Source organism: Delphinus delphis, chromosome 15 (assembly GCF_949987515.2).
Source record: "Delphinus delphis chromosome 15, mDelDel1.2, whole genome shotgun sequence".
NCBI lineage: Eukaryota > Metazoa > Chordata > Mammalia > Artiodactyla > Delphinidae > Delphinus > Delphinus delphis.
Genome location: NC_082697.1, coordinates 81,041,059 through 81,054,681, shown reverse-complemented (window position 1 = coordinate 81,054,681; position 13,623 = coordinate 81,041,059). Strand labels below are relative to the sequence as shown.

At 60.7% G+C, this 13,623-nt stretch overlaps 1 protein-coding gene across 2 annotated transcripts; it reads right to left on the bottom strand.

The window, feature by feature from the left end:
- Positions 1 to 239: 239 nt before the first annotated feature.
- Positions 240 to 13,608, bottom strand: GIGYF1 (GRB10 interacting GYF protein 1). 2 transcript variants are annotated; one of them, XM_060032325.1, is made up of 27 exons: positions 13,496 to 13,608; positions 10,049 to 10,182; positions 7,491 to 8,620; positions 7,136 to 7,245; positions 6,913 to 7,042; positions 6,717 to 6,812; positions 6,463 to 6,574; positions 6,243 to 6,351; positions 5,855 to 5,895; positions 5,467 to 5,637; positions 4,982 to 5,235; positions 4,744 to 4,852; positions 4,141 to 4,278; positions 3,831 to 3,931; positions 3,443 to 3,614; positions 3,158 to 3,324; positions 2,939 to 3,039; positions 2,738 to 2,854; positions 2,510 to 2,610; positions 2,297 to 2,379; positions 2,063 to 2,203; positions 1,757 to 1,984; positions 1,327 to 1,511; positions 980 to 1,140; positions 733 to 896; positions 517 to 646; positions 240 to 427 (listed from the first exon to the last, which is right to left on the bottom strand). In XM_060032325.1, the coding sequence occupies exons 4-27, from the start codon at positions 7,168 to 7,170 to the stop codon at positions 375 to 377; spliced, it is 3,099 nt and encodes a 1,032-aa protein (XP_059888308.1). In that variant the 5' UTR covers positions 7,171 to 7,245; positions 7,491 to 8,620; positions 10,049 to 10,182; positions 13,496 to 13,608; the 3' UTR covers positions 240 to 374. The 2 variants fall into 2 exon arrangements, with proteins under 2 accessions (XP_059888308.1, XP_059888309.1); XM_060032326.1 differs by having other exon boundaries at positions 1,327 to 1,508.
- Between the last annotated feature and the right edge of the window lie 15 nt (positions 13,609 to 13,623).

The following is a 13,623-nucleotide window of genomic DNA, read 5'->3' as shown; positions in this document are numbered from 1 at the left end:
AAAAAAAAAAAAAAGAAAAAAAAAACGAAACAAAAACCTCTGTGGATCTTCCATTGTTGCTCCCCCATCCCCAAAAGGGAAAGGGAGTGCTTAGAGTCTCCTTCTTAACAATTTTTTTTTGTCTCTAATGTTTTCTTCAATGTTGTTTAAAATTAAAAACAAAAACAAAACAAAAAAACCCTTCCCCCCAATCTGTAAAGTGCCTCGTGGTGGGTGAGTTAAGGTGCATCGTGTGGTTTGTAACAAGTGCTGGGGACCCTGCCCCTGCTTCCTCCTATGCTCCTCGTGGGGAGCCTGCAGGCCGGGGACCCAGGGGTCCAAGCCGTTGCTGCTGCCCCTGGCCTATAGCCCAGGGTGCTGGTGGGACGGGCTGGTCAGTAGTCATCCACGCTCTCGATCTCACCAGAAGGTCCATGCAGGGAGTACCCTGAAGCCAGGGGAAGCTGGGTTTGAGCTCACCCACCCAGGCTCCTGCCCAGTGCTGAGCAAGGAGCCTCCTCCCCACTCCAAACTCACCCAAGATGCTGGGGTCCGAGTGCAGCATCAGTGCCCGCCTCTTGGCTTTGCTGCCCTCCCCAGAGCCGAGTTTGGTGCTGTGGTTGGTCTGAAAGGCTGTCTGCAGGGAGCCACTGCTCAGCCAAGCCTCCTGCCAAGCAGAAGAGAGGGAGGGGGGCGGTCAGGGGAGCGCTGGGCGCCCTCACTGCCTCTGGCCAGGGCTCTGTGAAACCTCACCTGCTGCTGCTGCCGCTGCTGGCTGGCCTTCTGCTTGGCCCTCCGCTCCAGGAATTGTTTGGCAAATTCTTTGGCTTCCAGCGTGTCCCCCAGGCAGGAACGGATATAGTCATGGACGTCGTAGGGGGATTCCACCTCCTTGAGGATCGCTACAGCCATGGGCACTGCGGGGCAGGATGGGGCTGTCAGAGCCCACCGATGCGGGTCTGGTACCCCCAGCCGGCCTCCCGGGGAAAGCCGCCTGTACCGTCCAGGCTGCCCGTGGTGCTCAGCGTGTGCAGCATCTGCTCACACCACTGGGTGAAGCCATCCTGGGGCCGGGGGATGCCCTGGAGCAGCTTCAGCAGCTTCTCTTCCTCTTCCGTCTTTTTGCGCACAGGCCGACCCGACAGGTGGCTGTACGAGTCACTGAGCGGGATGGAGGTGAAGCTCAGGAGTCCCGCACCCTCCCACGCCCACCCCCGCAGGCCCCGGCGCCCACCTGAGAGAGTCCCGCACCCTCCCACGCCCACCCCCGCAGGCCCCGGGACCCACCTGATGAGCTCAGGAGTCCCGCACCCTCCCACGCCCACCCCCGCAGGCCCCGGCGCCCACCTGAGAGAGGGGCTGCTGCGGCTGTTCTTCAGGCCCAGGCTGCGGGCCAGGCTCCCGCTGCTCTTGAGGGTGTCCTCCCAGAGCCCCAGGCCGCTGCTGCCCCCACTCTTGTCGGGCCCGCCCCACAGCGGCCCAGCCTCAGACACCCACTGGTTCAGGGGGGTGGCACCCAGGCCCCCGAGCTGCTACAGAGGGCAGTAAGTCAGGGTGGCCCAGGCCGGGACACACACACTCAACGCTGAGTGGGAGGTTCGTTCAGGTGGCACGGCGGGTGGGTGAGGTGAGGTGAGGGCCTCACAGAAGAGAGCGCCTCCAGGGTCACATGGGGACCAGTGTGCCCCCCACCCCGGGTCACCCCGGGAGCTGACCGGAAGGGGTTCCCGAGGGCCCCAAGGTGCCAGCCAGCAGGGGCCAGGCCCAGCCTGCTCACCACGCGGTGGTTGGGAGCCTGGGCCCGCGAAGGCTCCCGAGGCGGGGGCTGCTTATGCATCTGCCGCTCGCCCTCCAGCTGCAGCTCCAGCAGCGTCTTCATCGACAGGCCCTGCTTGGCCAGGCCGGCCCACAGGGGGGGCGGGGAACTGGGCGCAGGAGGCACAGGGACGGCAGCCACCGCCTGCTGCTGCTGGAGCAGCTTCAGCAGGAGCTCCTGCTGCCGCACCTGAGGCAGAGACGCGGTGAGGGCCGGCGGGCACCCCGGCCCGGCCCAGGCAGGACGTGCGCTCGGCCGGGCCCCCACCTGCTTGCGCCGAAACAGCTCCTCTTCTTCCTGCCGCCGCTTCTGCTCCTCCTGCTGCTGCTGGCGGCGCTTCTCCTCTCGGCGCTTGCGCTCCTCCTCCTCCCGCTTCGCCCTGAGCTCCACTTCTCTGCGCTCCTGGAACTGCAGCGGTCGACATCAGACCTGACGTCAGGCCTTCCCTGCCGTGGCCCGGCCCCCGATACCCGAGGACTCCAGCCCCAGACGCCCACTCACTTTATGCTGCAGCTGGAGTTGTTCTAGAATTGGACCCTGAGTCGAAGAGTTAATTGGTATGTCCCAAAGACTGGCCTCACCGCCTGCAGGGAACAAAGGCAGCTGCAGGAGGGAGCTCAGGCCTCAGGGTACCCACTCACCCGCGGCCGTCGGGGATAGGGAGGGGCCTTCAGGGCTCAGGATGGGCCGGGCGGGCAGTGGCTGGCCACACACCTGACTGTGATGAGGCTGAGGTATGTATGTCCCAGAGGGGGCCCGAGTCTGGCGCTGACAGGGACCGGTTCATCGTCGGGAGCAAGTTCTGGTCCCCACCCCTGGGGAGCAGAGCACTGACACTCAGCACCCTAAAGCCATTTCCAGCCTGCACCCCACGCCCCCACCACCCGAGGGCTGTGCGCGTGGCCACGGGAACACGGAGCGAGGATGGAGCATCCCACACACCTGGGGGGCTTGAGAGCTTGGAGCTGCTGCAGGAACGCGGTGAGCTGCTGCTGCGGCGGCGGCGGCAGGTCCCCCAGAGCTGCCTTTTCCCGGAGCGCACACTGCGGGAGCTGGCGGCTGCCGAGAAGTGGACGGGCATGAGGTGGGCCGGCCACAGGGCCAGTGCAGCCCTACTGACAAGCCCTGCTGGGCCCCCCATACCTGCCGACCAGCTGCAGAAACTGCTGGTGCTGCAGCTGCTGGTACAAGGCGGCTGCCGCCAGCTCCTGCTGCTTCTTCAGCCGCTCCTGGTCCATGTTTCCCTGAGTGAGGGCCAGAGAGTTCCGGCGGCTCTGACCTTGGCTTGCTCTGCAGCACCCGCTGCCATCCGCCAGGCTCCCACCTCCCGTCCCTGCTCTGTGCAAAGGGGGGTATGCTCACCAGCAGTGGGGGTGGTGAGGGCCCAGGGGCAAAGGGCACACGACCCCACATCTTGATCACCTCACCCAACGGCTGGAAGCCCTCATCACAGCCCCGCTTCACAAGCAGGGCCATAGAGAAATAGCCCGCCTGGAACCACTCCGCCATCTCCTGTGTCGTGAAGGGGCCTGGGCCAAGGGAAAGGGGGCTGTGGTCAGAAAGGTGCGCCAGAGGAGCCCTTGATGAGAACGGTGCTGTCCCCACGCCCCAGGAGCCCCTCCTGCATGCCCTGTTTCCCACGGGCACCTTGGATCTCCCCCTGCGGGTCCTTGTAGAACCACTTCCGGGCCGCGCCATGGCTGAGGGGGAGGGCGGTGGCAGCTGCAGAGTGGCGCAGGCCCTGGGCCTGGATGGCGGCTGTGAACTGCTCCTCCTCCAGGGAGCTGTCCTGCAGGGAGGCCACGAGCTTCTCCGCCTCCTGGGAACCCAGGGAGAGAGGGGAAGGCTTAACCGGCCAAGCCCAGCAACATCGGACGGGGCTGGGGCTAAGGTGGGGTGGGGTCAAGAGAGCAGGTCCTAACACAGCGGGACCAATGGGGAAGAGCCTGGAACCGCGGCAACGACAGACGGAATAAAGACTCTCTGTCCCCCCAAGAGGGGAGGATCCCCAGAGCCTTCTCAGGCCCCCTCACACCTGCTGCAGGTGCTTCAAGCCTTCATCATCTTCCAGATCTCCAGGTGGGCCAGGGGGTGAACCCACCCCAGGACTCAGCTGCACTGCCCTCATATCGTCTCCTAGAAGGAGCAAAGAAGGGAAGATGGAATGGGTGAGTCCAGAGAAGGGAGCGAGACAGTCCCCCTTCTACCACCCTTATTCCAGAAAAGTCGGCGCTAACTCTGGCCCCCCCACAAACACTCCTTGCACCTCCTTCCCACAGGGAAGGGGAGCATCTTCCCCACCAGCCCCAGGCTCCAGGGAAAGGGCGGCCCTGCCCTCTGGCTACCTTCAGCTGCCGGCAGGTCTTTCTCCAGAGCATCATCGCCTTCCCCGTTGCCTCCCCAGAGTGGGCCCAAGCTGGGCAGTGGGGATGGGGAGCTGGACTTCTCCTCCTGAGGAGGCAGTGGGGTCAGTTCTTTCCCACCTGAAAGGGAAGGGTAATTACCAGAATTCAAAACCAAAGAGCCAGAAGGCCTTCAAAATGATTTAGCACAAACCTTCCATTTGTGGTCAGAAGGGCCTCTGGGTATTGAGTCCACCCACGTATCTTTGGTCAACACAACTAAGGTTCGGTGAACTGACACCACAAACCCCACTTTGCACACTTCCTCTCTTGCCCCTGCGGTAATGGACACGGATCCGTATCACCGTCCGGGGCTGTACACACAATACCACTGGTTTAATACCGTGTTCGACAGATTCGAGGGACTGTCGAAGGTCATTTTGATTCTGCTTTGATTTTCATCTGACCCTTGGCCTTCTGGACACAGCCCTGCTGTTTGCAGGCTCCTCCCCACACTGTGTCGGCACCGGCCTCCCTCCGTGTTGCCCGCGGACCCCGCTCGCTCGAGGCTGCAGGCGTCCTCCTTGCCCTACCGCGCAGGCTTACCCGCCTCAGGCCCCTCCTCATCCAGCCCTTCGGAAGGCTCTTCCTCCTCTTCCTCCAGACCCTGGAAGTCGAGCTCCTGCTCCTCAGGAATGGGCTCCTTGGGGCCCTTCTGCACAGGTTAGGGGATATGACAGGGAGGTGAACGGCAGAGGAAAAAAGAGTGGAGTGAGAGGACCCCCTCAGGGCAGGTTCCCACCAACCTCTAAGAAAAGTCTCCCCCTTGCCGCCTCGCAGATACCTTGACAGGCAAGAAGGCCCCGGAGGCATCGAAGGTGCCCATTTCTTCATCCTCATCGTCCAGACACCACTCCGGGAGCCCATCCTTGTCGTCATCAAAGCCGTCAGGCCCTCGGCCCCTCCGGAGGTGAGAGCCGCCCCCCCCACCCCTCCCCTCCTCTTCACCACACCCTCCTCGATCCCCTCGCAAATCAAATTCAAACTTCCGACGCCGGTCCCCATGTTCCCGCCAGCCAGCAGAGCGGGGGCCGCCATCTGGGCAGGAAAAGTCGGAGAAGGAGAATCGGTATCCCAGTCAAGCCAGAGTCCCCACTCTTCTGCCGCCCACTGGGACCCCCGGCCCGGAACCGGCACTTCCGGGACTGCATTCCCACCCGCCCCGCTCCAGAACTCTCTGCTCCCTCTGCCTGGCCGTAGGTGCCCACCCTCACAGGAAGTTCTCGCCACCCGCCGCCCCCGACGGCGCCCACCTGGCCCCCATCTCACCAGGGCTGGCAGAGCGCCAGCGGTCGCCATCTCGCCGGGGTCCTGCCCCAAGTCTCCAGCTGCCCTCCTCCTCTTCCTCTTGTTCCTCCCGGAGAGAACGCCAGTTCTCGCTATCTGAGCGGGCATGCTCCTTCCTCGGGCCAGCCCCTCCCTCATCAAACCCGGATCGCGCTTGGGAGCAGGGGAAGACACAGTCAGCGGGCGGCGGCCACGGTCCCTGCAAGACTCTTACTATACACCTTGCTGGGAAAGAGGAGCCCAGCTCCGGGCCCTCCTGCCCCTACCACCTCCCCCAGGAAACATCCCCCAACCGGGGCCACCCATTTCAGTCCTCCCCCACCTCTTAACGAACTCAGGGCCTGGCCACCACCCTCGCCACTCTCCATACCTCCATCCCTCCTGGCCGACTTCTCAAACCGCCTCTCGCTTCTGTGGGAGGGACAGGTGTGGGTCAGAGGACAGTTCCGCCCCCAACCTGCAGGATCTCTGCTCACCTTGTTCAATCTGCCCCGAGAGGTGCGGGAGGGGGCGGGGGGGGGGCAGGGGGACGGGGGGGGCTTGGAAGGAAGCCCAAGGGCGTGCCCAGAGAATCGGAAGGAAAAGGGCAGGGTCATAGGGGGTCAGAGGGCACAGAGAGCTCTCTGACTAGGGCTGATCTGGTGGGTCTCCTGGTGCCCTCTGACGACAAGACCCAAGCCTTCCTCCGTGAGACCCTGGGCCCTAACCCCGGGGCCCCTCTCTGCTCTGCCTCTGTGCCCCCTTCTCCCAGCCTGCACCTGTCATCCCAACTCTGGCTACGCTGGATCTCCCGGGGGTTTCGGCCAAAGGCCCCATCGCCTTCTTCAATGCTTCTTTGGTAAAAGCAACTGTCACCGCGGCCGCGGCCTGGAGGAGGAATGAGGTGCGCGTGGGAAACCTGCCGGCTCACCCCTCCAAGTCCTCAAGACCGCGAATCCCACCGCTGCCCGCCCCAGAACACGCCATAACCCCCTCTACCTCGGCTCCGCGTGCTGCCCCTGCCACGGGAGGCGCCACCTAGGGGGGGACCAGCCCCTTTCCCCATCAGCCTCAGCACAGCCACACTGTTCACTGACAGGGAGAAGTTTCTCTGAGGAGGGAGCCAGGGGTGGGAGTGAGGACCCAGGCACCTGACCGCTCCCACTCCATCCACAACCGCAACTCCACCACCTGCCTTCCCAACTCCAGCCCCCTCCACGGTGGAGACGCGGCACCCGCCGGCAGGGCCCCACCTGCTCCTCCTCGGTCAGAGGCTCCAGCGCCAGGGGCTGCAGCGGCTCCTCCTGCAGCACCGCAGCAAACTCCTTGTCTTGCAGCTCATCGGGGACCTGTCAACGGGGGCAGGAGGTATCACATGCTCCGAGGCCCTCTCCACCGGCCAAGGCCAAGCGGGCAACTGGGCCACACCCCACGCCCGCCCGCCCCTACCTTGCTCTCCTTGACATAGAGGGCCAGCATCTCCTCTCGCCCGTAGCGATAGTCGGCCAGCTTGTATTTGGGCATGGCGGGGGATGGGGGTGGGGAGGCCACACTGCCACCACTAGAAAGGGCCCTCAGCCTGCAGAAGGGGCACGAGAAGGAGAGGGACAGAAATCTGAGCAGCCCCGTCCTTCCCGGCTTCTCTACGCCACCCAAAGCACACTTGACTCACCACTCAGGCCCAAAGTTGAGGGTCTCTGCTGCCATTGTGGAGCTGGGCGTGTCCTAGAGGTCGAGGGGATGAGCAGGGGAGGGGGTACCGGGTGTTCACTCTCCAAACACCTGTGGAGACGTGGGGGACACTGGGCCTTGGAGACAGCACAGCCGGAGAGCCCGAGGGTATGAGGACTAGGTGGGTACAGTAATGGGCTCTGTAAGGACTCGCCTAAGCCAGCCACGTGCCACTCACACCATGAGTTAACCAAACAGTCACGGTGGAGGAAGGCCTGGGGGAGGGGAGGAAAACAGGCAGGCAGAGCCCCTTCCAGCTTCCGCAGGGGGACGCCCTCCCTCTGGCCCAGACTCACCTGGCAGCCTTGCCCAGGGAAGCAGGCAGGGCAGGGGCCGGGCTCTCTCCAGGCAAGGGCCTGTGCTGGAGTGAACCAGGGTCCCCAGGCAACTGGATGTTGGTCTGACCAGAGCAGTGCCCAGGGAGGGACCTTCACATCTGGGAAAGATCCTTATTGAGGGGCGAAGAAAAGAAAGTGGGGTTAAATTAAAGGTGAGACAGACCTCCCTGCCTCCAGCCCTCCTCCGTCCTGCATAACGAGAAGGCCCACAGCTGCCTGGAGGCCGCTGGTTACGGAGCACAGGGCAGCCCAGGCCCTGCTCCTCCTCATCGCTGCCCTCCACTCATCAGGCCTCTCGAGCAGTCAGTTCACTCGGCCGAGCCTGGCGGAGGTGCTGGGGGTGTGGCAGGGAACGCCAGGCACCTCCCGACAGCTCGGCACTCTCGCCAAGTGGCCCGGCATTCAGTGAAGGGGTGCCTGAGATACATGTGGATGTTTAGGACAAAGATAAAACACACACACACACAAGCAAAAAACCCACTGGAGTCCCAAATGTTCTAGAGAGAGAAAAGGCCAGTTATTAAGAGGGTGAGAAGTTTGTCTGGGAGCAAAATTACCTCTCCCCTGAGAACACTCAGGTCTGGCCGCTTGGCAGCTAGAATCCAGAGACTCAGTTTGGGGAGAGACCCAGTACAAGGGGAGCGGGGGCTATTCCAGAGCCTGAGGTGGGGCGCGCTGAAGGCCGTGGCCGGCCACTCCAGCCAGCGTGCCCAGGGCTCACTCACCAGACCGGAGTCAACACCGAGGCCCGGTCCCTGGGATTGGAAGAGCCCGATCGTAAGGACAGAGAGCCAAGGAGGGAACGACGTTACCGTGATACAAGCTAGGAAGAAGGCTCCCTCACCACAAAGCGGGAATAAGGTCAGAGTTACTGAGGCTGACAGAAGCGGTTGTGGTGGTGGCAGCGACCCGTCCCTCTAAGGAACAGCGGAGGCGGCTCTCAGGAGGCGGCACATCCCTGGTGGTGCCAAGCAGATGGGGGGAGGGCAGGGTCTCAGGGAGCCGTGTAAGGGCTTCCCTCACTGGCTGGGGCGGAGGCGGGACCGGAGCACCTCCACAGTTCCCATCGACTCCAAGACTCCACAACTCTGGGAAGGAAGGAAGAAGAAGGGTTTCCACCAAAGGGGCCAGGGGAAAGCTGCAGCCCAGAGCAAACTCCACGACAGCCACGGGACCCACTCCCAGAATCCCAGCGTCCTAGGGCGAAATGCAGCTTGTGAGACCATCCAGAGCAGGGCTGACCTCCCCCGGCACGGGCGTCTCTTCTACAACAGCCTCAGCTAGCCACTTCTGGAGCTGGAGCACGCCACAGCCCACACGGCCGTCAGAGAAGACAGGCCTGTTGAAAAGCTCTTCCTGTCACTGAATTCGAGTAGGCCTCCCAGAACAGCCGAGTCCGGTTAGTTCTGTCTATGCTACAACCCTTATGTAATTTGGCCAACGAATGACTCTTGAAAACATTAGCTAAATAAAACATACCAGTCACGGAAGAACAAATATTGGATGATTCCTCTCACGTGAGATTACCAGGGGAGTCAAATTCAGAAGAACAGAGTAGACAGTGGGTGCCAGGGCTGGGGGTGGGGTGGCAAGGAGAGTGGGGAGTTGTTTAACAGGGACAGTTCCAGCTGAAATGGGGCAGATGAAAAAGTTCTGGGGATGAGGTGGATGGCTGCACAACAACGTGATGAATGTATTTAACGCTGCAGAATTGTATCCTTAAAAATAGCTAGCGTGGGGGCTTCCCTGGTGGTGCAGTGGTTAAGAATCCGCCTGCCAATGCAGGGGACACGGGGTCAAGCCCTGGTCTGGGAAGATCCCACATGCTGCGAAGCAACTAAGCCCGTGAGCCACAACTACTGAGCCTGCACTCTAGAGCTCGCAAGCCACAACTACTGAGCCCACACGCCGCAACTACTGAAGCCCGCGTGCCTAGAGGCTGTGCTCCACAACGAGAAGCCACTGCAATGAGAAGCTGCACACCACAACGAAGGGTAGCCCCCGCTTGCCACAACTAGAGAAAGCCCGCGCGCAGCAACAAAGACCCAATGCAACCAAAAACAAAAAAATAAAAATAATTTTTAAAAAATAGCTAAAATGGTATATGTTATATTTGACCATTTTTAAAAGGTTTGTGGGGGGACTTCCCTGGCAGTCCAGTGGTTAGGACTCCATGCTTCCAATGCAGGGGGCGCAAGTTCGATCCCTGGTCGGGGAACTAGGATTCCACATGCCGCGTGGTGCGGCCAAAATAAAATAATAATAAAATAAACATTACTGGTAAAAAAAAAAAAAAGGCTTGGGGGAAAAGAAGACATTTGGGGATAGCTATCACATACTAAGTCTTCGTCACTCCAAGAAAAACACCCCACTTCCTTCAAACAAACTCAGGAGAGGCTGTTCTGAGCCTCTTCCAGGCCACCCCAGAAGAGCCCCATCCTAGACGGATGGGACAAAGAGTCCTGCGAGCATGGAAAGCTGCTGCGGGGTGGGAGGACAGAAAGGGGACAACTCACCCTCCCACCCCTCCAGGGAGTGGCAAAGGCGGCTGGCCGCCGGGCGCTTCCCACTTCAGCCGTCGCCCTTCTGTCCTGGTTGCAAGGAGCGAACTGAGAAAAAGCGCTGGCTCCCGGTGTGAGAAGCAGGGAAACTGCGGAGGCGAGAGAGACAGGCAATCAGGCGAGAGGAAGTGGAGGAGCGGCCGGTGAGAAAGGTCAAGCGTCCAGGCGGGCCCAGCCAGGGGAGGCCTGGCTCCCAGAAGCCCGGTGGCTGCCTGGCCCTCCGACTGTGGGCAGCACACACGCGCCCCACCGTTTCTAGCTCCAAACAGGCGTGCGTCTTTCCCACGCCCTTCGTCAAAGCCACCGCTTCTCAGCTGGGGGCAACTCTGCTTCCCAGGACACATGCGGCAATGTCGGGGGACATTTATGGTCAGTATGACTGGGAAATGCCACTGGCATCCAGTGAGCAGAGGCCAGGGTTGCTGCTCAACATCCTACGCTGCCCAGGACGGCCCTCACTGCAAAGAGCTGTCTGGGCCCGGATTACCAACAGGGGCACAGTTAAGAAACCCCACTGTGTGCCGCAGGCAGAAGGTAACCATACCTATTGTCTGTTTATGGGGAAGAATGTAAGACAAGAGAAACCAAATTTACTCCAGCTCATTCCTGCCTCTGAAGAGCAAGGAAATCATTCCCTAATTACACTGTCCCATGAGAGAAACCTGCAATCCTGCCAGGAGGGAAATCCTCGGGAAAAGAATAGATTAAACAAAATTGTCCTGAGTCTATCACAAACTTTGAAAGCCCAGCATTTGGATCCCCTTCCAGTGAAGGAAAGAGGAGGAGGTGGCAGGCAGCGGACGGAGACAGCATCCCTCCCCGGCTACTTGACCTAAGGATGTTGTGCTTAGCCCCCACCTCTCAGCATCTGTCTGCCACATCTATCCACACCCCGCCCCCTTCTCCTTCTCAAGCCTCAGCATACCCTCACTCCCTGAACACCTGAATTACTGCTCTTAAAAGACTGCCCCCTGCCGGAGTCCAAGGGAGAGGACACACACTGGTCCTGGGTGCTCACGACAGGCTTGAGGGAACACGAGGGGACCCTGTTCTCTGGGGTTCAGAACTTACAGGAGAAGGAAAAAATCCAGAGAATAGGCAGTCCCAGTACACACTAAGTTAAGAACGTTATTTCCTCATTCCATCACCGCGAAAATTAGCCCCAATCCAGAGCAATGTGCTTTGGCACAGGAAGGTACCACTATTAACAGAAGTACAATACCAAATTCCCCAACATTTGAGCAACCACCCAGCCCCAAGCCTGTTGGAGGCGACTCCGCCCTTTCTCAGGATGGAAAGATTCTCCATGCGGGGTAGGAGAACTCTTGAGACTTAAAAAGAGGTGCAAGCCCATGTTCTTCCCAGCTGGTCAGTTTTCCCAGCTCTGCCCTCAGAGCCATCATAACAAGGCCCCGCAGCATGTCTCGTAGTTAACAGTTTGCAAAACACTTTCACACTTTACCTCATTTGATCCCTTCTGCCCACTTGCCCAGTCTTGGGCTCCAGGCAGAGAAAACAAGGAAGAGAGGCTGCAGCTGCCCTGATAGGAGACACTGACGTCTCCGACACCCTACCTGAGACTGGAGAAGGGGCACATGTGCAGCAGGAACCACCCCGAATTCACAAGCACACTTTGTGAGTTTTAAACCATTTTTAATTTCTCGTTAGAATTTTTAAAATCCTTCCCATAGGGACTTCCCTGGCTGTCCAGTGGTTAAGACTTCACCTTCCAATGCAGGGGCTGTGGGTTCGATCCCTGGTTGGGGAGCTAAGATCCCACATACCTCGCAGCCAAAAAACCAAAACATAAATACAAAAAAAAACACAGAAGCGATACTGTAACAAATTCAATAAAGACTTGAAAAATGGTCCACATCAAAAAAAAAAACAAACAAAAAAATCCTTCCCGTAGCCACTTCTCACCTCCTCTGCTCTAAAGTGGGGCTTTTTTTTTTTTTTTTCCTATCCCAAACTCCAACTACAGATGTAAAAGCCAGGGCAAACTGGGGTCCTTTAATCCATCAAACCACAGACAACACTGACATATCTGCTGGCTGAGAAAGACAGGCCAGGAGTCTAAGAACAGAACTCACTTGACTGTAATCACCATGTGGGACCCCTCGAGGTCCCTGGTCCAGGCCATGGCAGCCACTCAACGCCCAGATCTGTTCCAACCCTGCCCAGTGACACACTAGACCTACCATCTAGGAAATAAAACTGAGTCTGGGGTGAGGGTGGGTGGCCTGGGACTGCACAGGGAACGGTACCGATGAAGGACCAGAGAGCAAACACCCACACTGTGAGAAGCTAAGGGGACCAGCCTGTTGGTACCCAAGGTGTTTCAGATGCAAGCCAAGGGGCGGGGGCTAAATTGCAACCGCGTGTCAGCTCTCGGGCAGCAGAAAGGCTGTGGAGGCTGATCTCTGGAAAAGCAGCAATGAGAAGCAAGAGGGGAGTGAGACTGGGGTGACTGGAAGAAAGAGCTGGCCAACAAGTACTGGCTGAGCATCTATCCCCGGGGCTAGGCCCGGCCCTATGATGGACCAGACCAGTACTCTCACTGGGAATTCTAGTAATGGCTGGGTAAGACGTGTGAGATGAGGGTCTTTTTAAAGTTAACTTGGGAAAAAAAAAAAGGCAAAGTGTGAGGGGCCGTGACTGGGGAGCTGCTGCATCAGGGGAGATGGGCTGGGAAGGGCCCAGCCTGGCGACAGGACAGACTAAGGTGTTTCACACGGCCGGGCAACCGGGAGGAAGAAGACCCCAATGACCAAGCACTAATGTCGCTCGCTGAAAGGAAATTTAGGCGAAGACCCAGGCGAAGTGCTGTGGTTAAGAGGAGAGGCTTCCACGTTAGCCAGAAGTCACGGAAAGCTTGGACTTTAAGACTCGCCAGGCCCAGCTCAGGCCGATAAGAAACCGGAGGCGCGTTGGTGGATATCTCCGGGGAGAACCGGGCATTAGGGTCCCGGGCCCCCGGGCGGAGGATGCGGGCGGGGGTAGGCGGGGGGCCTGGGCCGGGCTTCCGAGGGCCGGAGAGCTACCGTTAGGAGCGCGGGGGTGGGAAGGAGGCGGGCCGGCCCGGGAGGACGGCGTGCCCTTCAGGGAGGGGGCGCCAGGTGCGGGGGCGCGGGCGGCCGCCCCCGGGAGGGAGCCGGCCTCCCTCCGGGCGGCGCGGGGGCCCGGCCCCCGCCGGGGGAGGGTCAAGCGGGGAGGGCCGGAGGGCGGGCACACCGGGAGTCGGGGGCGGCGGCCTCGGGAGGAGACGGGGGAGGGTCCGTGCCGGCGGCCCGCGCTCCCGCTTTGGCTCTCGCAGGCTCGGCGCGGCCGCCTCGGCGTCGGGGGCGGGCCTGGCCCGGGCCCGGCCGCGGGCCGGGCTCCGCGGGGTCGCCGGGCGCTTACCGCGGCGGGCGGGCGGCGCGAGGCTCCGGTCCCGGGGCGTTGGCGACGCGCGGCGGGCCGGGGGGCGGCGGCAGCGGGGGAGGGGGCGCTGGCGCTCCCGCGGCGGCCGCTCCTCTCTGTTTGTGTTT